Raw genomic sequence first — 24,434 nt, 5'->3', positions numbered from 1 at the left:
GCAGTCTCCTCTCCCTCACATCCAGAGCACTAACTAATTTGTGGTACCTCTGCTCCCCCTGCCCCCCGCCGTCTCCCCCGCTCACCCCTACTACTCTCAAAATAACCCATTTGCAGCTACAGTTGAGAAGAGGGCATTTTTAGCTACACTTACAGGTTTCCCTAAAGAGACTCTGAACTATGTCATCCTTAACATTTAGAAAATATTTTAAGATATTGGCATTAGAATCTCCCCAAGTGGATTTTGACTTTGTCATGGCTTTCTTTTCAGTTTGAAAAGATGGCAGAATCAAGTAAGACAGAAAAGCAGGGTGAGTTCCCGGAGCCCTTCTGGTTGTCGCCCCTGTCTGTGGTGCGTGGAGGAGGCAGTGTGTGCGGGGATGTTTGGAAACTGGCCCTGGCTGGGCATCTGTCTACCCTTTGGAAGAAAAGGCTGTAGACTTTGGCCCTAAGGGCTTGACTGTGCACTGACCGATGTCAGATCTGGAACCACAGACCCGAGGGAACTTGAGAGGCTGCTTTGTATGTGCCCTAAATCTGTGGATTCAGCCACTGATTGATTCAGGTTTTCCCCATGTCCTGAGGGCCTACTATGTGCCAGGCACTGTTCTGGATGCTTGGGATCCAACAGTGAGCAAGGGAGATCTCCACGCTTGCGGGGCTTACATTCTATAACAAGAGACACACCATCAACCCATCTATGTCAGGTGGACAGAAGTACTGTGAAGAAAAATAAATCAGAAAATGGAATGTGGAGGGACCGGGAGGTGAGGATGCCATTTTATGCAAGGTGGTTAGGAGAGATTTGTTTTCTTTCTAGGTGGTGATAGTTGAGCAGAGACCTGAATGAAGTGTGTGGGGGGGACAAGGGGAGGGTGGGGAGCAAAGTGATCAGGACAGGGAGCACGATGAAGAAGGCTCAAGGGCAGGAAGTAGACAGGAGCAGATCACATGGGACCTCGTAGACCTTTGTGAGGACTTGGGCTTTGTTCCCAGTGACACAGGAGGTTTTGGAGGCTTCTAAGCTGAGTGACATGACCTGATGTACATTCTAAGAGAACCCATCTGGCTTCAGCAGGGAAATGGACCGTGGAGGCCAGAGGTGGGCTGGAAGAGCACCACAGTAGTCCGGGTTGATGGTGGTGTGGGCAAGGGAGCTGATGAAGTGGTCAGATAGCTTGGGTGGGCTTGAAGTGAAACAGCGGGATGTGCTGATGCTGTGGGATGTGGGGTGGGCTGTGAGGGAGAAGGAGGGTCAGGGGTGGCTCTACATTTTTTTGTCCAAAGTAGCTAGAGGAACGGAGTGGACATTTACGGACATGGGGAAGCTTTGAAAAGGAGTAACTTACAAGAGTTGGATTTTGGACATGTCAGTAGCCCAGTGACCATGTTTAATAGGTAGTCAGATCTTGGTCCGATCTTGGTCTTCAGTGAAGAGCTCAAGACCAGGTAAATGGAGGCCCAGACAAGGCAAAGAGCCTAGTTGAGTGGTGGGCTCTACACAGACCGAACTGCTTCGAGAACTGGCTCCTCCTCGGCACGACCCTTTCCCCAGGCGAAGCTAAGCCCATTTGGGCGGTCCCATACTTTCTAATTGGCTTTGATGCTTTCATGATTATGTTTTCTTTGTCTGTATTTAGCCTTCAGTCTGGAAGCCAGCTGTATCTGCTTCAAGATGAGGTGCCATTGAAATATAAAGAATTCTTTCTTGTTGGTAATTGCAACTTGTGAGAGGTTAGAGAGGCCAAGGAGTTCGGGGTTTCCACTGTTAGTGCAATTTAATACTTTCAGATCATCATGGATGCTTGTTGTTTGTTTATAATGGCCCCAAGTCTAGTCTGGATCATCTGGGAATGAAACTTGGGTGGGGGGGTAGGTAAAGGAAAGCTCATGTTGCGGGAGGACCCCCCCCCCCCCGCCCCCGCTGTAGGTTTTCCTGTCGTGTTTGTTTATGTGTGCGGGAGATATCAGCCATGTGCAAAATAAGCAAGCTGGACCATCTCAGGGCTCCTTCCAGCCTTAGGTTTGTGGGTTTCTCTGGTCTCCCAGGCGCCTACAGGGGCTCCTTGGCTTCCCCCCACCCAGCCTGACGTTCACTCCTTTTCCCTCCAAGAAAAAATGAGTTCGTAGAAATCTTGTCATCTTCCCTGTTAGGAGACAAGCAAATCTATGGCTTCGGATCGTCCTAGCTCTTCCAAATCAGGTCAATTTTGATAAGGCTGTTGGGCCAGTGTTTCAGATTTCCGTTCAAGTCCTACAAGTTCCTCCCATTTTCAGCTGAAAGGAAAGCTATGGTTGGAGAGAGACAGTTTTAGTCGGAATGCTTTCGTGCTGTCTGCGTTCCCTTCTCTGAGTCTGGAAGCGTTTCCAGTAAGAAGTAGGTGACAGGCTATCCAAATAAAGAGTAACCACTGGGAAGCACTTCAGTCCAGCAGTGTGGGCTTTTTATAATCCTCACTTGCCTTTTGAGAGAGGGAAGGCCGAGTTGGGTTTGGGCTCTGCTTCCCCCCGCCACCTTCCCCCATACACACTTTGATCTGTGAAGCATGTCTAATCCTTAGCCAAGTCTGTTGGAACTTTATCCAGAGCAGGAAAAAAGGGAAATATTTTTCCTTTCTTGGGTGGATTTGTATTTATATAAACCCTTAGCAGTGAAAATGGAGCCAAGCGGCAGGCACATGTGTGTGAGGAAAGGCAAGTTGAGTCGGTGATGGAGGAGGCAGGGGCAGTCTGTCCTTCGGCCCCGGGCCAGCTCTGATTTGGGTCAGACCCTGGCAGACCTTCCCAGGGTCAGTGAGGACACGGTGGTGCAAGTCCTCGTGGGCAGTTTCTGAGGGATGTGTGTCTACGGCCATTTCCGAACAGCGTGGCTGAGCCAGCAGCTGACTGGTTAACTTCAGATCACAGCTCTGGTGGGATATGTGTGTGTATGGAACGGATTCATTCACGTCGTGTTTGTTGTTGCTGCTAAGACAGGAGTGTTGTAGGGGGCCCTCGTCGTCCTCTGTACCTTCAGCTCTGGAAGCTTTACCTTCTCACGGTGTGTCCGTTATCGATTTACTTGCGTGAATTTGTCAACACTTTCTAGACAAGCACTTGGCACTTCCTGTGGGTAGTGAGTTTTTAAAATGTGCTTGCCATGGTACGAATGTTTTCCTGTCAGAAAACCACCTCCTCTAAGCTTCAAGCGGTGCCTCATGGTTCTGCCTTTCTAGGATGCATGGTGCTTTATTTTTAGACATTCTAGAGAAATCTTGTATATAATCTAAAGATAGGATATCTTGTTTTCGTGTTATTGCAATTTGTATATTATCTGGGCTTATCTGGGACTGTGAAAGGCTCTGAGACCAGAAAGTGTAAAGAATTTTGATATAATCTTTTATTTTGCTCGTGTTCACTCTTGTAGATCCGAAGGCAAAGCCCTTCCTAGTAGGCTCCTGAACTTCCCGCAACTTCCCTGGAGTCATTTCTCCTCCATGTAATAAATGCCACCACAGCCAGGTTCACGGGCTGTCCTGGGTGTTTATTCTGGTCCCCGGGAATATTTATCTTGTGTCTGCTGAAACCTCACACTTAAAAGTGGAAGCTCACGAAGTTTCTCCCTGGTGTCTCGTCCCAGTGCTGCGTGGAGCACTTGGGGAAGGAGACAGTGGATGGAGAGAGCCTGAGGCTCTTCAGCAGCTGGGGGGTGTGGGCAGAACAGCAGCCTGGAGCGGGCCGGGAGGCCATGGAAATAGGGGGCTGTAGGAAAGGCGATTTCAGCGAGCTGAGCATGAGGAAGTGGTAGGAAAGAACGGTACAGAGGGTTGGATGTGTGTGAATAAAACAACAAAAAAGGAAAACAGACTTGAGGGCAAGGAAGCATAAGCTTGTAATGTGAAGGAAGTGACAAAACTCAGCAGAGATTTGAAAAGAATCGGTGTTAGCAGTTTTTTCCCCCCCTTTTCGAACTCCGGTCAAATGCTTTGGAAGGCGTGCTGTGATCTCAGATCACCACTCTTTTGATCCAGAAGAGACGGAATACTTCTCCATGAGGGAGGGGCTGAATGCAGCTGTTCTTGGTGTAGCCGGCTAGTTACCTCCTTCTGCCCCTCAAACAAACAAACAAGCAAACAAACAAACAAACCAAACGAAGCGTCATGTCCTTAGTAAACAGACATTACTATCGGGGCACTCATCTCTTAGGCTAAAGAAGGAAAAGCTGAGCTGTTCACTCCAGACAGACCACCTTCCATAAAAGGGAAAGCGAAAGGTCTCAGTCATCTGTGCCCAGGATGGGGCTCCTGCTTGGCTTGGCTGCTGTTACTCATTGTGAGAGTCTGAGGACTTTGCAGGTTAGAATCATTGTGTGAGTCCTAGAAGTTATCAAGAGTCTGATCTCTGTTTCTCCTTCTGCCAGTAACTGTCACCACTGCCGCCATCTTGGAGGATGTTGGGGCAAAGTTGAAGCAAAGTGTTGAAATTTAGTTTGTTAGTGCAGTCGACGAGCAGGCCCAGAAAACTCGCTGAACGTAAGGATCGAGTTGCACTTTAGTTCAAGGGCATGTCCAAGAACCCCAGTGCACCTGCTTCGGCTTGGCTTGGAGAGTGTACTCTTACTGGTGAGACTTCAGAAATTGTCCCCAAAGCATCAAGGCGTAGGAGGGCATTTGAATTTTTTTTTTTTTTTTTTTTTTTTTTTAAGAAATCCCAGCTTTCGGAATCAAAACTGGTCTTGAGAATTCCAACAAGTGGCTGGAGGCAGAAATGTCTTCACATTGTTAAATTGCCCAGAACTCGGTAGATTCCTACATTTTGAAGAATCGCAGGGCTACATGGTGAAAGTGAACACACAATTTTATGAGAAGTTCATAATTTCTGATGGTGTGAGTTTTTGCAGCTGCCTTTGGAATTCATCCCTTAGGATGTATCCAGTTATTAAGTGGTCCTATCATTGACTCATTTCTAAGAGGAACTAATTGAGCCAAAAGCCAACTCTGCTCATAGGAAGAATGCGGCATCCCTGCAGCTTTGGGGACCCTTCTCAGAGTCCCAGAACTCTCTAAAAGTACATGTAGCCAAGTGCAGGAAGATTCCCGCTGAATCTCTGGCTACCCCAGCCGGTTTCCTGGCAAGCTCAATGGGTAGCTTCCGGGGAATTTTGAGGGTGTCCCAGCTGGCTTTCCCATGAATTCAGCGATAGCCATGGAGGTAGCTTTCCAAGGACTCCATCCGGTGCCCCCCAGCTTCCGAGTGAGCTTGACAGCATGCTCCCCCCCCCCCCCCCCGCCCCGCACACAGCTTCCCAGGGAATTTTGTCAGCACCCAGAGGACAGGTGCCTGCCTGTTGGCTTTGGCCAGCTGACTGGGGACTCGTCGGGTCTGGCGCATCCCAGCAGGCTTCTCCACGACCAGGGGGCCACCCCATACCCTGTCCTCAAAAAGATGACTATGAGAAAGATGACTGCCAGAGATGGGCACAGTTCTGGGCTCCAAAACAGAAGACCCGGATCTGTTTCTGCTTTTGCAAAGACTCGCTACACTCCTTCCTGCACATCACTTTCTCTTCCCCCCAAAAAGTTAGAATTCATCATCAGAGGGCTGAGACCAAAGCTGCTTAACAAAATGGAATTTCTTTTGAAGACTACCAAAACACACCACCTGGTCTATTTATTTTATCTCTTCTGAGCAGCGGCCAGTCAGGAGCCGCCCAGCTCTGGTCCTGAGGGAGGCGCCGTGGTGGGAGGGGGTGCGGGCATGAGGGGGGCCTCCTCTGAAATGGCAGCCACGTCTACAAATGGTTGGTTATGCTGGAACCAGCAGGCACTGGGAGATCTCTTCTGCCTTTTCTCACACTCTGAAGTGTGCATGATGGCATGTTTTTAAATTGAACGTTTTCATGTTGAATGTTTACTTCTCCTGTGTCTATACTCTTCGGGCTTGATTTAGTCTGAAGACAAGGTGTCCTGTTACCTCTCTCTGGCTCTCGTCTTCCATATAAAGTGACCGTGGAGTTCTCCGGTCTTTGCTGTCTCTGATAACGGGGTGCACTTGCCGAGTGGGAACACCAGCTCACCGGTTTCAGACGATGCTGCCTTTGCTCTGAGGAGACGTGGGAAACGTGCATTCACGTATCTGACGGCAGCTACTGGAGAGCCACACTTAATTTAAATGCAGCCATAGACTTGGAGGGGCGAGGGGTAGAACTTTTAGAACAGTAGAGCTGAAGACCCCCCTAGGACATCCAGATAATTCCTTACTTAATACTATCATTGTTTTAATCTCTAAGACCACTTTGGCTGTTTTGAGGGATGTTCATAACTTAGATTTTTATCCCGGATCAGGAAGTGGGTTTCATTTGCACTGAGAAGAAATGTTTGGGGCATTTAATATTGTGATTTGAGTCATTAGTATGATCAGTTTGTAGTCTTTTGACTCATGTGCCCAACATTTGAGCATTCTGATGCTTAGAAAAAGTTCCACTTATCTTCTGGTGATTTTTTTTTTTTTTAAATCATAGTAAAACTTAGTGTTCCGTTCCTCCACAGGGGGGGAAACAGTTGATGTGGTAGCTTTTTGATGCCAGAAATCTTGAGCCGGAGTAATTGAGAACGGTTTTTCATAACTTCGTGGCCTAAGACAGCGTCCGTGAATGCAGTGTTCTGTGCATCCGGCCAAATCCCTGCTCCTTCAGGAAGACTGATGGCCTTGTGTCCTTACTTCACAGGAACAGACAATCTCCGACACAAGAGGAAGCATTAGCATTTCAAGCTGGCCTTTTCCTTCGGTTGGGAAACATGCTTTCGTCTTGTTTTACTATTGACTCAAACATAAAAATAAATAACCTCAGGACCATTTCATCTTGAATGACCCAGTTCACTCCAGACTCATTTGTGCTCTTTGTCAGTTGATGTTTCCCATTTAGAATGTACTTTTGACACTGCCACCCAGAAACGTCAGTCTCATAATTTTTAATGACTGCAGAGAGTCCCGTCTTATTAGTACGTCATAGTTTTTCATCATGTCCCTGTCGTCCGACACTTGAGAGGGTTACCAAGTTTTCAGTGTGTTATAAATACTGTGGCTATAAGCCATCATTGTATAATTTTTGTTAGAGAGAAAGGCCTTGAAGCAAGTTTCTGAAAATGGAAATATACCAGGTCACATGTATATCTGTCCTCACTTTACTGCTAACATATTTTCTGTAAATGTACCTTTTTTTTTTTTTTTACAACTCCCACCAACTTTGGAATTTATTTCTTATTTGCTTTTGCTAGTGATGACAGATGTGTAATAAATCTAATTTTTTTTTCATTTGAAGTTTTCAAATCTCTGGTGACATGGTGTTTTGCAGGCAGATAATTTATGGTCTAATCCTTGCGTATTGCTTTACTATAGAGAATCTGGTTACTGATCATATATTTCCAAATGAATTCTTTATATAGTTGGAAAAGTAAGCTTTTCAAAAAAAAGATGACATCACTATAGTAATAGTGTCAGGAACTTACTGGATGCCAGACATAACATTTAGTACTTCTTAGTTATCTAATTTAATCACCACGATCTCCCTACCCCGACAGTAGGGTGTGGCCGTTAAGAGTTGAGTCAGATAGTCCTGGGTCCAAATTTTGGCCCTGCTACCGCTTCCTTGTGAATGTTGGTGGTACTTAACCCCTCTGAGCCTCACTCTCCTGATGATAAAAATTGTACCTCTTTCATAGGGTTGTCATGAGAACTAAGTGACATAACACATTTACAGCATAAGCACATAATAAATGCTCGATAAATGTTAGCTGCTACTTTGATTATCGTCTTTTCTTCTGGGGTAAATGTGTGTCCTTCACCTTGACATATATAACAGCATGATGATAAGGTAGATTGCATGGTAATGAATGTTACTGGGTCTTCTGATATCATACCCTCCACTCTTTGAGGTCTTTTCCTGTCCTGCAAATCAACATTAGTCTGTTCTTCTCATTGCTCCTCTAACATTTTATAACTTTCCTTGGGGGCCCCTATCACACGGGACTGTAGTTCTTTTTATGCACGTTTGACTTTCTCGGATGCTGGGACCCTCCGTATCAGAGGCCTTGCCTTAGACTCCTCATCCCCTGCACCTCCTCATACACACAGTAAGATCTCCCTATTTAGATACTCAGTGAATTTTAGTTCGGTAGTTTCAGTATTTTAGTTTAGGTTGTTTTTTTTTTTTTTTAAAGATTTTATTTATTCATTTGAGACAGAGACAGAGCATGAGCAGGGGGGGACAGGCAAAGGGAGAGGGAGAAGCAGGCTCCCCGCTGAGCCAGGCACCCGATGGCGGGTGGGGGGAGTGGGGGGCTGGGGCGGGGTGTTGATCCCGGGGTCCCGAGATCACAACCTGCGCCAAAGGTGTGGCGCCCCTTTGGTTTGAAAATCAAGTTTGTGTTAAAGAAGTTTGAGACAATGAGTTTCTCTTTTAGTAGACAACACTAGTTATGAGCCACTTTTCGTATTTGTGGTACATTTTTTGCAAAGAAAAAGCTACTTTTCTTGTTTCCTCAGTCCAGCAACAGAAATCTTAGCCAAATCTTCTATCCTAGGAATACCGGCAGCACGCGGTAGCCCGTGGGAGCGCATGGCCGTGCTGGAGATTGTGAACCTTGCAGCCCACTGCTCCGGTTTCTGGAGCATCGAGTGAAGTTTTCACATGCGGGAGACCTCTGGGTGTTGCCAGCTTTCATGCCGCTGCTGTGGCTGGCAGCGCTGCTGGGTGTAGGACCTGAACAAAACCGGTTCCCTGGTTCTGTATGATACTAGGAATCTGGGGTGGAGGGCACTCAAGCTGTCGGTTTAATAAAAACTGATAATGGATGCTTAGTAGTCTACTACAGATCGTTTCAGCTCTGGCAAACTGGTCCGCTCACAGAAATCTGCAGCGGGGCCAGCACGGGAGCCGGCTGGGCCGGGGTGGGTGCCCGAGCGGAGGGCTTGCCACGTGCAGCCAGATCCTGGGCACTCAGGCAGCTGAGAGGGGCCTGTGTGAACTTCCAACCAGGAGAACGTTCTCAGGGGAAACCAGAGAAGCCGAGTCTGTGTTCAGGCCTTGGGGGGGATCTTGGGACAGGAAGTACACACTGAAAATACCCTGTGAGGAGCCAGGGAGAATGGTCCAGGGCCAGGGTGTTAACAGGCCTGGGGTGTTCAGAGCACTGTCTTGCAGTCCTAGTCACGTGGTGGCTGGGTTGGTTCAAAGATGCTCAGCTCTTGGTGGGACTTGGAGCAAATCCGTTAAACTCAGAGAGTTTCTGACTTAGAACATGGTGTCTGGGCCAGATGACTTCCAGCTTTGCATCCAGCTCCAACGTGCTGTTATTTTGGTTTGTTTTATTGCTTTGATAGCATTTAGTGTTTACAGTTTTAACTTGCATTTTTATAGTTTGGAATCTTTTCCTAGCTGGTGTCAGGGTATAGCTCTGATACCCACGTATCCGTGATATAAGCTAATCGCGCTAAATTAACTTTTGCAGTAATTGGGTGTTGACAGTAGTTTGGTTAAGGAACTTCAGATAATATTCAGTTCATATCGTCCAAAGCCATATAAAAATACTCAAAGCGGGAAACAAAGGTCTTATCATAAAAGTACAAATATGTCAATGCTTAGTTCATGATTTAAAAATAGTGTTTTAAAATTGCTCCTCTAGGAGACGTGTTCTGGCATCAAGATGCAGTTCCCACTCTGGGAGGTCTCAGAGGGTGGCGGCAAAGAGTAAGCTTCCCAGAGACTTCCCAAGGTCACATCCCGAGTCTGCCACTTGCTAGCGCTTGACTCAGGGTACGCCACATAACGTCCCTGACCGTCAGCCTCCACATTGGTAAAATGAGGGCAGCCCTTACAGAGACGTCACACAGATGAAATGAGATGTACGTTTCAAGCTCTCAGTTCAAGGGCGGGCACGTGGCCATGCTTTATCACTGTGAGTTCGGCTGAAGGTAGGGCATTTAGAAATAGGGTATTTTAAGGCAAAGGATTTTTTTTATTATCCTTTGTTGGCTTAACTTCAGGGTCGCTAGAATTGCAGATCCGTCATACAAGTGATGGCCGCCAAAGAGTCGATGTTTTATTTTTAGTAGTGTCTTTCTCTAGTTGGCATACGTTTAGTGTCCTTGGTTTGGTTTATTTAACTTCTAGGTTTAAGTAGGGGGATTTAGGCAGTAATAAGTTGCATCCTCAGCTAGAAGCTAGTTACTGCATTTTCTCTGAGCGAGAGCACCATGCTGGCCATGAGAAGAGAGAGAGGGCAGGGTGCTGACCGTAAGTAGACAAGGTGGAGGGGAAACTAAGGAATGGAACCCACCACTGCTCTTAGGGACTTAATGATCTAGTTGGAGAGAGATTATATCTGGGGCATGCAGAGCGCACAGATTTCCTTTGGGTATTGTGGTAATCCATTAAGTTAATTGTCTGTTTTTACTAGACCCCATTACTCATAAAACAGTATTATGCTGGCACTTTCAAATCCCCACGCATACCTACCTAGGAAATCCTCTTGCCAGGGTGAAGTTGGGCTGTTTACCTTGATGACACCTTTAGTCGGCTGCATTTCCAGATCATTTCTGCAGGGCTTTTTTGAAAGACTGCTGTGGTCTGCCCAAATCCCATCTGCCCCGAATGCTAATTACAGATACCTCCTTGGCAGCCCTTGCTTCTCTGGGCTCTAGGGATCCTGGCTCAATTCGCCACGACATCTAGATAAAGATCTCCCGAGTCAGTCTGTGGAAAGGAAGGTGAGGAAAATGCTGGCGGAGGCTGTCTTTGTCTGGAACGATGGCCTTTACACCATAGCCACAAGAATGTTCTCCGTGGTGACACAGATGAGAATTTAGGCAGTGGAGTGGGAGCAGGGCCAGTCTTGTGATTCTGAGTGTGTATTTGTTCTCGTCCATCATCTAGAGACCCTTTGCTTCCTCACGACCTGCCGTCCTCCCTGCTGCTCCCCCATCCCCGTCCCTAAGCGTTGTATTACTCCGTGAAACGGTCCCATTTGTAAGGTGCATATCATGAATGCATTTTCTCTCTCTTCCTGCAGGGGAGTTGCTGAGTCAGCCCAGACCAGAAGGAGTGGCAGAGATCATTTGCCCTAAGAACGGCAGCGAACGAGTGAATGTTGCCTTGGTTTACCCACCTACACCGACTGTGATCAGCCCCTGTTCTAAGTGAGTTCCAGACGTGGTACCCCTGTCCCTCACTCCCCATTGTGCCTCAGTAGTTGTGACAGCAAGAAGCCAAGTTAAAGTACCTTTCAGCAGACCTTGAAGACTCTCCCAGGGCAGACCCGGATACCTAGGTGACGTAGACACCATGGCTTATGTAGCAAAGTAGGAATTTTCTTTTGTTCCTTGTGATTTTTTTTTTTTTTTTGCTTTGCTGATAAAAGAGGATTTAACAGCTTTATTGACATAGAATACAGTTCACTCATTTAAAGTATGTAATTAATTGACTTTTAGTGTATTTGCAGGTATATGCCTCCAAAAAGAGCATTTTTTAATGGATAGTGAGAACAGTGAGGGCCCATTAAATAAGAAAAGCCTACAGAGAATCTATAATACCTTATTTTTCTCTGTAGATGTCTGATTCTCAGTCCTTCATAATCAGCGGCTGTGCAGAAGGAAGCTCCCACCTTCCCCAGACAGACTTACACACACAGAGTGTATGTGAGCTGACTTGCACACAGTGTCAGCTTAGTATTTATTATACATCACACTCCTCCTGGGTTGGGCGTTTGTAGTATTAGGAACCAAACAGGCCATTCCTAAACAGAGATGAAATACCTGTTCTCAATACTCTTGAGAAGTGGCGGCCATGGTCTTGGAGCAGATCTCGTTATCTGGGGGATGGCGGCGACGTGACTTGTACAGAAAAGTATTCTGGCAGCAGACTTTCATTTTTCTCTCTAGTTGACCACATAGAATTTTTTCCCCATATATATAAGCTTTTTATAGAGTGCTTCTGAAATTTGGCTTTGAAAATGATGACCTGTCCTCCCCATCTTGAGCAACTTGCCATGCGGCTGCGTTCCAGAGAGCCCTGTGCGGAATGGGGCTCATGCCTCTGCCCCAAAGTGTCCCTTTTCCTGACTTTGGTGTGTTGTCTGCAGCGCAAGGGGTTCAGTGGGCCCTCATTCCTTCGCAGTTGTGGAAGAGGGCCGCCCCTGTCTCCAAACCGGGTGACTCATTAGGACATCCTTAATTCATCTTTGCTGGCAAAGATCCCTGAATGCCCAAGGGGAACGCTGATCTCAGGCTGGATATGCAGAATGCTGTTTTAGCAAACCTGCTGCACACAGTCTAATTCATCATTCATGTGACCCTAAGACATCGTGACATCGCGAAGCTCTTCTTAGGATTACGTAGTACACTTCATATTAACCAGAGCATCCCGTCCCGAACATATCAAACGACAGAAATGTTACCGTTCTTTGGTATACATGGGTCCCTTTCTTTCAGACACACGTAGGGAAAGGCTAAGGGGATTCACAGAAGTCGCAGCTGTGACATGGAGGGAAACGGTTTGCAATACGCTTTGCACTGGCGTAGATTTTCCTGAGCCGGCAACAGTCGTTAACCTCTTGTTTTGCTACAGCCACGTGGCATTTAAGAAGCGAGATAGAGGTAGAAGTTAACATATCCATTTGCACGAGAAACCACAGTGGCCCCGAGCCAGCTGTATCGGTGTTTTCCCAGGGGCTTCTCACTGTACTGCCACAGAAAGCCATTTATACCAGCCTGCAGAAAACTCTCTCAGCCCCTCCTTCTCTCACACTTTATTATAACTAAATGCATAAGCAGCTCTAAGCTCTTGGGTAATCAGAGCCACGTAGCCTCCAATGTCTAGATGCTGGAGAGAATACCTTTAGGGATTGAACTACTTTTGACCTAGCTATGTGAGTAGTTTTATTTCAAAATGGATTTTTTTTTTTTTTTAAAGTCTCATACGATGGACAGAAAACAAACCCACGTGCAGGCCTGGCCGTGCCCAGCAGAGGTCTGATTTACACGCCGAGGACAGCGTATTGAAAGCAGGAGTTTTGGGGGACTGAGGAGGGACGCTGTCACAGGAGGGGTTATCCTATGGTCACACAGTTAGACGTGGGGCTGCCAGCAGGCAGGAGAAGTTGGGAGTCTGGGGTATTACTGCACTGGCTTTGCAACCCCCGCCAAGTTAACTTCAGCAAGTCATGGTGGGCGGATCTTTTACTTCTCCATCATCCCATAAAATGCAGGTAGATAGGTGGAGATCTGTCTTTCTGAATCAGGCAGATACATCAGAATTTCCAGGACGAAGGGCCAGGCACTGGTCTGAAAAACTAGTCCCTCTGCTGATTCTAAAGTGTGTATGCTGGGACTTCCTGATTGCCAGGGTCCCTCCCTGAGTCTAAGGATGGGCTCCCTTGCCAGTGCACTTTATCTTTGGCTACAGAGCCTCTGTGTGGTCAATAACCAGTCGTCAGCACCAAGGCAACGCTGATCCATGCTACATGGATCGGTATTTTATTGCTCAAATCAGGAAAGGGTTGAGGGTGACAGGAGCGCTCTTTATAATTATGCCAGGACAACAGGCCTCAGCCAGAAAACTCTTCCAGGCCTACCAGAATCATCACCCTCTACTCCTACGTCAATGATCTAGATCTCATGGTGGTTTTTGAAAAGACAATCCAAGCTCTTTAACCAGCTTACTCCTCTCCTTTACAGGTCAAATCAGAGACTTGTCATTTAACTTGAAGCCTGCCTCTGACCATGTATAAAATAATGGTGCTGCCATGCGCTTTAGAAAGAAAAACCATCGGAACTATTACTTGATTGGATCTTCCTTATAAATTCCAAGCTTTTCTGTTTCTCATTTTAAAATCTGTCTGTGTTTTATTTCCCTGTGGGGAGAGACAGAGAATAAAGAGCAGGTAGTGATTTTTTTTTCCCATCATCTGTTTTGGTGATTGGCAGTTAGGGTCGCCCCCAGCTTTCCATTGGGAAGAGGTCACACGAATGAGATACCTCTCCTCTGCCTCACCCTCCAGGGGGGACACTGAGGAGCTGAGTGGCTTCTTGTCCTCCGTGCTGATTACCAGGTAGAAATGGGAGTCACCTTCATACTTTGACTCTCCGGGGCTGATTTTCAAGGGTATTTGCTTTTGAGATGGGGTGAAAGTTCACCTCGCAGCACATTTGCTAGGTTGCTCTGAAAAATTCTGACCTCCTTAAGGATATGTGGATTCTGTCTGGTTCATGTTTTAAAGGATGCGGGGATTACTGCCATATTATCATGTGGTACACAGCCGTCACCACGGTCTAATTGTAGGACGTTCTCGTCACTCCCAAAGGAAACGTGTGCCCGTTTGCAGCCACTTCTGTGTAACGCAACACCAGGTTCTGTGCAGTCAAGACATTGGCTCGTGTCACTTTCAGGAATGGTTTTGCCGCCTCGTGTGTTGGTATTAAGCAGATTTATGAGTTTCAAAGAAATTCTTATAAAGTGTTCTTCTTGGCCTAATTCAGTCTAAAGGAGTGACTTGCTTGCCCTCCCCCCGCTGCTCGCCCACCGTTTTTTGGACAGTAGAGGTGAAGCTGCTTGCAGGGACATCAGCCTTCTTCAGACCTTCCTTTCTTTTTCCTTTTGTCGTATCGGTGGCATTTTTTCAAACCATAAACTTTATTTTGTAGAGCAGTTTTAGGTGCCCAACAAAATTAAGCAGAAGGTACAGAGAGATCCCCTGTCCCCCCCCCCCCCACGCACGGCGGCTTACCCCACATCGACGTCCCCCAGCAGAGTGGCACATTTGTAACAGATGAGCCCACACTGACACGCCGTCGTCACCCAAAGCCCACACTTTACTTCAGGGGCCACACTTGGTGCTGTCCGTTCCACGGGTTTGTGTATCCACCATGATTGTATCAAAACCACTATGTCCATTGCCCAGAAAGTCATCCACACTCCATCTATCATGCCTCCCTTCCTCTTCCCTTCCTCAACCCATGGCATGCACTGATCTTTTTTTTTTTTTTTTTTTAGCTTTAGTAAAAGTGTAATTGCCAAATAAAATTGTAAGATATTTAAAACTTTCATCCTGGTGACTTGATCCATGGTACACTGTGAAAGGGTTCTCGCCATTTAATCCCCCCACCCAACATCTCGCATACTCATCCTTCAGAAATTCTGAATGGTCAGCCTGACTCCTAGACATGGAAAGGGTACTGAGTCTTGGACATGATAAGTCATAAGAGGCGAAAATATCCTTTCAGGGAAGTAAGGAGAAACTAGATTCATTTTTTTCAAGTTTATTTTTAAAAATTTTGGTTGTGAATTCCTGCCTTCATCCTGCCTGCCCTGTGTGTTGAGACACTTAAAATTCCAGTCAGTGCAGAAGTAAACGTGAACTTCTTTAGGCAAATGGCAGGTCACTGTTTGCTTTTTATTTTTAGATACCCTGTAGAATGTTCCTCTCTCTCATTTCCAGAGAGGTTTAGACCAACCCCAAGTAAATATACCAAGTAAAATATAGACTCCGATAAACTGCCCGATGACCCAGGTTATCTCCTGATTTTCATCTAAGAGACAGAATCCAATAGGTTAGCATATAAAAATGTTTTTACCTTAAGGCATACTGAAATGCAATCCACATTCTTCCGTGTGGTTTCTTAATGGACTGACCCTTAAACATACAGGAAATGAGACTATATCATTTTTATCTCCTGCCAGCTGCCATTTCCCCGGTGGTGGTCCCACGTCTGTGTGCACTCCACCTGGAGTGGTGGACGCGACCGTGGAACTTCATCCAGATCGGGGCAGTTCATGTGTTACTGAATTGGAAAACACGGGCTGGTTGGAACATTTTTGAGCTAATAAGCTTTCTCCTTTTCCAGAAAGTACGACTAAGGATGAAGGGCAGGGCCAAGACATTGCCTTTCAGAACTACCTTTTAAACTTGGGTCATTGCGTACATACTGTAGTGTTCCCATTCAAGCAAGACCCCGGTAAATTCTAGCTTCTTACTGTTTATAAGTCGTCCCAAAGATATAGTGATGACTTCGCAAAGGAATTTTGGCAGTTCCATTGTTATGACATAGGGATATTTAAGACCAATGGAAATAGCCCTTTTATAAAAAGTAGGATGAAGGCTCTGTGGCCTTTATCTCATCAGATAAACAGGCAAAGTATGTTCGACTGCACTCAGATTAGTTAGTATGGACTTGGTCCTTCTCTTTCTTTCTTTCTTTTTTTCTTTCTTTCCTTCCTTCCTTCCTTCCTTCCTTCCTTCCTTCCTTCCTTCCTTCCCTCTTTCTTTTTTTATGAAAGCAATGGAGCAACACGAATTTGGCTTTATAATGATGGAGAATCTTTCAGTGACCTCAGAGTTGTAAACCACGACTGGGTGGGGATGGTATTTCAGAAGAAAGGGAGCTAAATGTGGAGGTGGCCTATGGAGTGTATCACATGGCTTTGCTGTGTTTTTTGTAAGCAGTGAGACAGCGCATTGCCTCACTGCGTTCACAGGCCAGGAGAAATAGTGTCTCTTGGATTATGTAGTGCCCCGTCAGCCACACTGATACTAGAATTTGTTCCCTCTCTGCTTAGGTCTCTCCATACTTTCTTGGAAAATTAAATGGAAAAGATAGTGCTTCTTTCCCCTATGTCATCATTCTTACTGTACCCAATCTGTGACTTTAGGAGCGCCAATTTTTAAGGGTAAGTCTCTGGGAAGCAGAGAGGGTTTCTTAAATCGATAAGGGCTTCCTAAGGACTCGAGAGTTTAGGGGGGAAAACAGGGGTGGGGTGGGGTTTGGGATGAAGAGAGCCTATACAGCAGTGCATCTCAAGATTATAATTCCTTTGCTTCTCCAGAATCCAGAAGCCTTTGGGGATTAAGAATAAGGAAACTGCTTGATTCTTTTGCCTAAACTTACTATGATATTGCATGCCTTCGTCATCTTAGTTCCTTGCTGGAAAAAAGAAGTCATTTAAAAAAATTTATTATGCACGGATGTCACATCAGGAAAACCTCGAGTGGACCAACACAGCAAATAACTTTTTAAAAGTAGTGTTCGCATTTATTTTCTCAAGACAGTTCGGGCCCTGGAGTTACGCCGCCTGAGTTTGAATCTGCGATTTGTTGGTGCTGTGACTATAGGCCTCTGTCAGCTGCGGTTCCAGAAGTGGTTGTCTGGTGGGGTTGTTGTGAGCATTTAGGGAGAGACCACTGCGAGGGAAGCGGTGGGCACGATGCCTTCCAGAGTGCACAGCACTCCGTAAACTCGGTCGCTGTTTTTTCTACCAGGACTGTTAGTGGTGTGTGCTGTGGGTGGCATATCAAGGTAATCCTAAAAAACAGAATTTCAGAAATGCAAATCTAGATCCTGAATGAAATGTGCTCGCTGACTTGCCTAGCCACGTTTAGTTTATTCGCTGAGGTGCCAGCCCACAGAAGGTAAACGTGTGTGCTGGATGGGTAGGGAAGAAGTGGGCTTCCCTTCCCCTTCACCCCGCCAGGATCTGTATATAAGGCCCCCTGAAGTGTCCTAACCCCATCTTCCTGGGAGAAAAAGGAGACGAGTGGTATCGTTTCTTTCATATCATGATCACAAATGCCTGAGGTGCCTGATGAACCCCTCAGAGCAAAGCCCTCTAACTCATTGGCTTCTAACAACCCCGTAGGCCACACAGGGCCGGGAGCTCTGGGCTCCAGACCGAGCCGCGTTCTGACAATCGCAGTTACTGAGCGGCGCGGCTGGGCCTAAAACTCACATCGTGGCTCCCAGGTTTGGCGCTGTCTTCACACCAAGTTCTTACTTACACGTTTGTTTTAAAATGTAGTGTCATAACGGAACATTGAGGGTATCGTAAGGCCAAGAGATCAGGAATTGAGTGCCATTGAAAGGGTAGCTTATGGGGGACAGTGCCCAGGAGGAGGGCGCGTGCCAGGCCCCGGGGACTCCCAGGGGAAGTGCCAGGGTCGGGCATGAGCCTGTATCGTGTTTTCCCTGGGAAGGTGCTGGCTGGGCATGGCCAGTCTGAGTAGTTTCAGTGGGCTGTGGGGCGCAGGGGCAGTCGCTGGGTGTCTGATCCGTGGCCCCGGAGTGAGGAGGGCAGATAGTGGCCTGCGCGGTCGGAGCCTGATAAAGGAGGTGGTCGCAGGGTGTGGGCTCTGCAGAGTCGGTGTGCACTGAGAGGCACACTCACACTGCAGTTGTTTGCTATCTCTGGGAACTGCCTATCGCTGGCAGGGCAGTCCCTCCAGGGGCAGCCAGGGCCCAGACGAAAACAGCATCAGAAAACAGGAAATGAAAGACCTGGTTCGTGCAACATGGGATAGCTTCAGTTTCAGCCTATCTTCTCACTACCTTGAAGAATTGTGCTGTGCTCCAGGAAGAGTAGGTTCAGTACCCCGAGAGAGTGCTGGGTCTGAGCCTCCACGCTGACCGGTCTTGCCGGCAGCCTGCTGCAAGTCCCCGGATGGCCCGTGGCTTTTGTAGGTGTGAATTACAGCCTTCCCTCTCCGTGTTCTCCGTCAGTGGAGTGGTATTGCTTTGCACCCCTCTGCCAACCTAGAAGCCTGCCGGCTGCAGTGGTTCCCTCTCCCACTCCCCCGCCCCATGCAGCCTTCTGCAGACGCCTGTTCTCCCATCTTTTCAGTGTGCCTTAACATGAGTACGTTGGGCCAGACCGCTTTCTCTTTGGACCTGTGCTTTCCTCTGGATGCACCTGTCCCTACCGAGATACCTGTATTTGAGTCTCAGCTGGCCTCCATCTCTCTAATCTTTTTGTCCTTCAAACCAATATTATCTTTCAACGTGGGACCCTGCCACTTCTCTATTTAAACGCCTGAAATGGCTTCCTGGTGATTATAGACTCGAGTTTAAACCCCTGGGCATGACTCACAGTCCCCAGCCCCCCTGCTGACACATGCGACACTCCCTTACTGTGGGAGGGGTCCATCATACCGCGCGGCTGACTGGCTCTCAGCCCCTGGCTAGCTGCCACCCCTCCTCTCTGACCTGGGGAAGGCCCACTGTCCCTAAGGCCAAGGCCCATGTCCCTCAGCTTCTCTGAGATGCCGTCTTCAACCCTTCTACCTGTAATCAGTCACTCTTTGCCTCACTTCTCACACACTGCCATGACAGTAATGGTCTCGTAGTATCTTGGCTGTTTTTCACCTGTGACTTTCTCATCACATCTTATTCATTATTCATTCAGGGCTTTGTTGAGGATTTACCCTCTAGGCATCGTGCCAGGTGCTAAGGCTGCAGAAATGGCCAGACAGACCCTGCCCTCACGAATCTGATAGTCTCTTTGGGGAGAATAGGAATCAGAGACATAACCGAACAAACATGTGAGTGTCTAATTACAATTACAATGTGATCCCTGCCGCAGTGGGTGTATCGACAAAGTCCCGTGGGCACCGAGAGGAGGGAACTCTACCAGGAAGGATGGAGAAGAGTTCCAGGAAGTAGCATTTGAGGTGGATCTTTGAGGATGGAGAAGCAGTGTGAGGTGGGGAAGGTTGGTGATTTGATGGCTCTTTCCTTCCCTTAAGAGCCTAAACATGAAAAGCAGTATCAGTGTGGAAATATACTCAAACTGGTTTCCTTTTTTTCTCTCTTGAACAGTGGACTATTCCCTCTTGGTGCCCTTGCTTAGAAATTCTTGTGTTTCTGTCCTACGTGTGGCTCAGGGGAACAGCCAGCCAGACACAACCGTCTGCATATCCAAAGGCTCGTTAGAGTCAGTGAGAACGACATTGGCACAGCACACCCCCCTCGCAAAGCCAGAGCTCACACCGCCAAAGGTAACCGCTGGTGGAGACGTGAGTTTTCACACTGCCATCCTCTTTACAGTTAGATTTATCATATTATCACTTGAATTTGAGGCAGTTTTCACAACTTTCTCTACTGGGAAGTTTACTATAATAACCGGCCTTCAAAAAGTCCTCAGGCCCGAGTGCCAGAGAAACATGAAACTATCCCTAGGGCTCCGAACGTCCCAACCTTGCTTTTTTCCGTGCAGCGTGCTTGGGAGTCAAATAACCCTTCTTGAAGGCTGGCCCTGCCGCACACTGGTGTGTCCCCGCAGGTGCGTTCTTTACCCTCTTGGAACCTTCTTTTCCTTCTTGGTGGTTGCAGAGTAGGGTGGGCTCACCTCATGGGCGCGTTACGAATTGAGGACTAATCGAATAATGCACTGCGACTAGTGGTGCAATTGCTGGCGTGTAGGAAGTAGCTGGTAAGTGGGAGGTGCGCAGTTTTGGTGACGTTGCTAATATTACACTCAGTCTCCATGCAGTCAAGCAGCACTGCGAGAGATGGAGGGTGGAGGCTCGGGGTGTCGTTATAGGAAAGCCATTTAAGGGATGGGGACCTTTGACATTTTTCCCTCTAACCGTTTTGTCAGAATTGAATGCCCCTCTGTTTAATTAGGTGGTGATGCAGGAATTGCTTCATTTTCTATTCATATGACTCCAGCTTTTAGTTTGGTAGCCTTGCCTCTAACATTTTAAGGGAAATCATGCTGTTTAGGCCAGGTACACATCCTAAACTAGAAATTCTCACTTTTCAGTATAGATTCCTACTCCTAGAGGGTTATTTAGCTTGTATGTGCATGTGTGTGCGTGTGTGCGTGCGTGTGTGTGTGTGGGTGCGTGCTCGCGTGTCCATGGATGTTTCTTGAAAGGACCCAGGGCTGTGGTTAGAGTTTGGGGTTCTTGATTAGAAATGTAGTTCAGCTGTGAAATTACAGTGGCTTAGGTGGTGATTCCCAAGTATAGATCCTCTTTATGTCTGGACTTCATGTCATGAACAGAAGCGTTTGCCCAGCTTTCTAGTGAGAAGATGCTTTCCTTTGAAGGATCATGAGTTGCCTGATGTTTACATTTTTATAAGGAATTCCAGAAGTAGAAATTAGAATCCGCAAAAAACCGATCCCTCTTACTGCTTCCGGTTCTTATCCTTGAGAATTTCATCCCCTTTCCCCTTTTGTCATTGCTCTGCTTTCTTCTCGTCTACCCATATAGGAAGAACGTTGGTGAAAAGCACAGAAACCAATGACTTCTATGGCTCTGGAATTTCCGTGGAGAAGAGAGCATCCGAACTCACCTGGACCATCTTTCATACCTGGCAGACCCTCCACACTCCCACACGTGTTCCGTGCACTTGAGCGAATAGACGTTCAGGGTCCTTGCTGCGGAGGGCGAGCACCTGGCCTCCTGCAGAAGTGGGGAGGGGGGGCGGGGGGAGGCTGGGGGAGAACATGGAGCAAATGTTTTACAACCTGAACCTCAGAACTGTGATCCTCCGAGGAGAGCGCTACTTGAAGAAAAGGAAAAAAAAAAAAAAGTCAAATGGCTTCTCAGGGATTTTGTTTTCTGTGCACATAAAAGCCATAGTTCCAGTACAGGTGGCCGTGTTTTGAGCACTCAGATTTCAGTTCTGTTAAATGTGAAAGAGGGATCGACTGACCGTTCATTGCTGTTCCGTAACTAGTGTAAAATATGTATATGTTTATCTTTATTTTTATAATATGCAAATACATTTAAATTTATACAGTTTGATGCTTCTAGCGTTAGTTCACACTGGGTGCAATATTCTGCATGAGAACTGTGCCAAGATGGGGCTGATTTCTTATTTTAGCTTAAGACCATTTTGTTCATTCTTTATTCTTTAATCCTTCTGAGATTAAAAAAAAATCTCTCTGCCCACGGATTAAGTGTTGGGGTCATAGAGGTTGCCGATAATCAGCAAGGACCTTAAAGGCGTATGTCAGGCAGTGTCTCCTCCCCGTCTTTGAAATAAAGGTCCCTGCCTGTCAGCCTGTTTGTCGGGCAGGCTGGTAGGATTCCTGTTTCACTCTGCCCACCCATCCACAAGCGCCGGGCCAAGTGGTCCTTGCCCCGGGAGGGGTTTCATTTTGACAGTGCGTGGTCACTGTGTGATGTTCCGAGGGAGGCCTGGTGCTGGGATTCTTCAGGGGAGGGGGACAGAGGGGTCAACGCGTCCATGGAGAACCTGAGTCTTTCACTAGCTAAAGATAATCAGGAGTCAGTTGTGAATGGTGCAGAGCTCACGAGCTTTCTCTCTCTCTCTCTCTCTGCAGCAGAGTCTGTGAAATTTAGCAGAGCACTCTGACAGCTTCCCGCATCGGGCTGTCAGACCTTACGATAGGGAGTTGCCTCGCTGGAGGGCATGATCCCACGTTGGTTATTTAGAAATACAGAGCCCCCGATTGGATGGTCACCTGCCAAGAACTAGCAAAACCATTGTCGTTCAGGGTCCACAAAGTAAACCGTGAAAAGCAAAGCAAATTGCTCTCTTATCCACTCCGAATCGAGGCCAAACGTATCTGCTGAGTAGTAACACATTCTCTGAAGAATGTAAAGGACTCTGTTTACAGCTGCCTCCTCTGTGTGTTGATGGAAAAATGTGCAAAACAGTTTCTCACCAGCGTAAGGCATGAAAAGTGAGTCAGCTGGTATTATTCTTTTCCTTCTTTTATCCAGTATTGACTCTTGCAATGCCAGTGTACAAGGTCTCGACGTATTTTTAAAAGGAATAACAAACTAGCAAGCGGCTGCATTGTGAAAAATCCCAAGGTGATTTTTGTAGATTTTGTGCCCCAGGCGTTGACTTCACTAACTCCAGACCCTCAGTTAAATGAGTATGATTTCTCACGGCCATAAAATCAAATGGGATCAGACTCTCTGCATTTTTGGATACTTGAATGTAACACCTCAATTTTGAGATTTCATTTCTCTTTAGAACAGTCACAAGATCACCTGCTTAATCCTTTTGTCACAGTTCTTGTGTGAGCGTGCGCGTGCATGCGTGTGTGCGTGTGTGTGCGTGTGAGCCTAATGGTAACATTTAATTTCTTTATGGACCATCGAATTGTTGGGCATAGGAGTTTTGTAGTTGGCATGAGACGGTTCCTAAACTGTCCCGTTTCCCAACGTGGACCAGTCTTCCGCAAAGACTTTTCAGGATGTGACTTCAGGCTATCTCCCCAGGGGACCATATTAAATGAAAAAAAAAAAATGCTCCTTTGGGTGACATACCCTGCAAAATGTTTGTTATTCTTATGAACATAAATGCCCACATTCTTAATATCTGCTATTTTTTGACAAGTGACTTTTTGTGCTGTCATCTGAACCCTAGAGAAGCGGTATAAGAAGAAATGTTGGTGTCACGTGTGTTTTAGCAAAAAGGTCTTCGTGCCTGAGGGTCACATGACCAGAAGAAGCTCCAGGAAAGCTCGAGACCTTGCTTCAGGGTGGGGGGAGGGTTGGAGATACAGAAAACACTCTGCTCTACAGGAATGTCCCGTGTCTATGCAGGCAGTTGCGCACCTGGGAAGGCACAGCCGGCCGAGGCTGACAGGCAGTTCACTAAAGCACAAGGGGGGGTCTCTCGAGACCCAGTTGTCCCTTTGCCTTGCAAACAAGCGCCCTTCAAGTTTGTTATGGTTTCTATTCCTGCAACTTGTGGTATCAAAACCACTTCCTGGAATTGTACGAGTGCTGCCAGAATTAATGTTTTTTCCCCCTTCCAAGAAAAAAAATGACAGTGCTCATATGTGACATTTGCGCATTGGACTCTTTTGAATGAATAAAAAGGAAAGGGTTTGGTACAATTCCTGGTGGGGTGTGTGTGTGTTCTTTTTCATGCCACAGTTTGTAAATTGTAATTGTGGTTTCCCCTTGAATTGTCTTGACTGGGCAGAAATTAAAAAAAAAAATTCAAAAAAGTTCAATAAAAATACGAAGAAATGGTTAAGCAATTATATTTGCAGAGTTTAGTTGTTTTTGTTTCTCGGTTTCTTTCGTTTCAGTTCTAGGAATAACTTTTATATTTTTAAGTTGCTTTTGAGCTAATGGGAGATGGATGTGGCAGCCCTCTTGGAGGGGTGGAGTCCCCACAAGGAAAACTGAAGGGTCCCTGTTTACAGCGCTGCCTCTGGGGCGCCTGGGTGGCCCAGCTGTTAAGCGTCTGCCTTCGGCTCAGGTCATGATCCCAGGGTCCTGGGATGGAGCCCCACATCAGGCTCCCTGCTCAGCGGGAAGCCTGCTTCTCCCTCTCCCCCTGCTTGTGTTCCCTCTCTTGATGTCTCTCTCTGTGTCAAATAAGTAAAATCTCAGTAAATGCACACATAAAACGCTGCCTCTTTTCTCTTCAAACTTAGAAATCTACCACACGTTTCCAACTTCCCTTTCTAGAGCTTGCTTGCTTTCAAGAGCTCTTAGCAGGCCTTGCCATCTCCTTGAATATTGCCCGGGGCGTGGGGAGGGGCCTGTATTCACCGGACCTGCTGGTACTGGCTCAGAGGCAAGGAAAAGCGGCTGCCTCTGCAGGAGCCCGGCCTCCAGGGAGGACTGAGAGCAGTAAGCCCCTCCTGGGCCTCGCGGCCTGAGCGCTTCCGCGTGGGCCTCCTGAGAGGGC

The 24,434-nt window shown here is 47.0% G+C and overlaps 1 protein-coding gene across 4 annotated transcripts in view; it reads left to right on the top strand.

Moving 5' to 3' along the window:
• The window catches only part of MFHAS1 (multifunctional ROCO family signaling regulator 1), a 96,015-nt gene extending 72,235 nt beyond the window's left edge, over window positions 1–23,780 (top strand). Inside the window, exons 2-5 of one of the 4 annotated variants that reach the window (XR_006782054.2) lie at window positions 11,048–11,174; window positions 16,588–16,698; window positions 19,617–19,795; window positions 21,017–23,780. Coding sequence is in view for 1 of the 4 variants with exons in the window: in XM_045810865.2 (XP_045666821.1) it covers window positions 11,048–11,174; window positions 21,017–21,050 (161 nt within the window). In the remaining 3 variants the exon portion in view is untranslated. Of the gene's footprint in view, window positions 1–11,047; window positions 11,175–16,587; window positions 16,699–19,616; window positions 19,796–21,016 lie in introns of those variants that run through there. The other 3 variants (XR_006782053.2, XM_045810865.2, XM_045810867.2) reach the window with 3 other exon arrangements.
• Window positions 23,781–24,434: the final 654 nt, after the last annotated feature.

This window comes from Ursus americanus, chromosome 27 (assembly GCF_024610735.1).
Source record: "Ursus americanus isolate L20-20 chromosome 27, mUrsAme1.1.p, whole genome shotgun sequence".
Lineage (NCBI taxonomy): Eukaryota > Metazoa > Chordata > Mammalia > Carnivora > Ursidae > Ursus > Ursus americanus.
The sequence above is the reverse complement of the archived record's forward strand: the minus strand, read 5'-3'. Positions and strand labels throughout refer to the sequence as shown.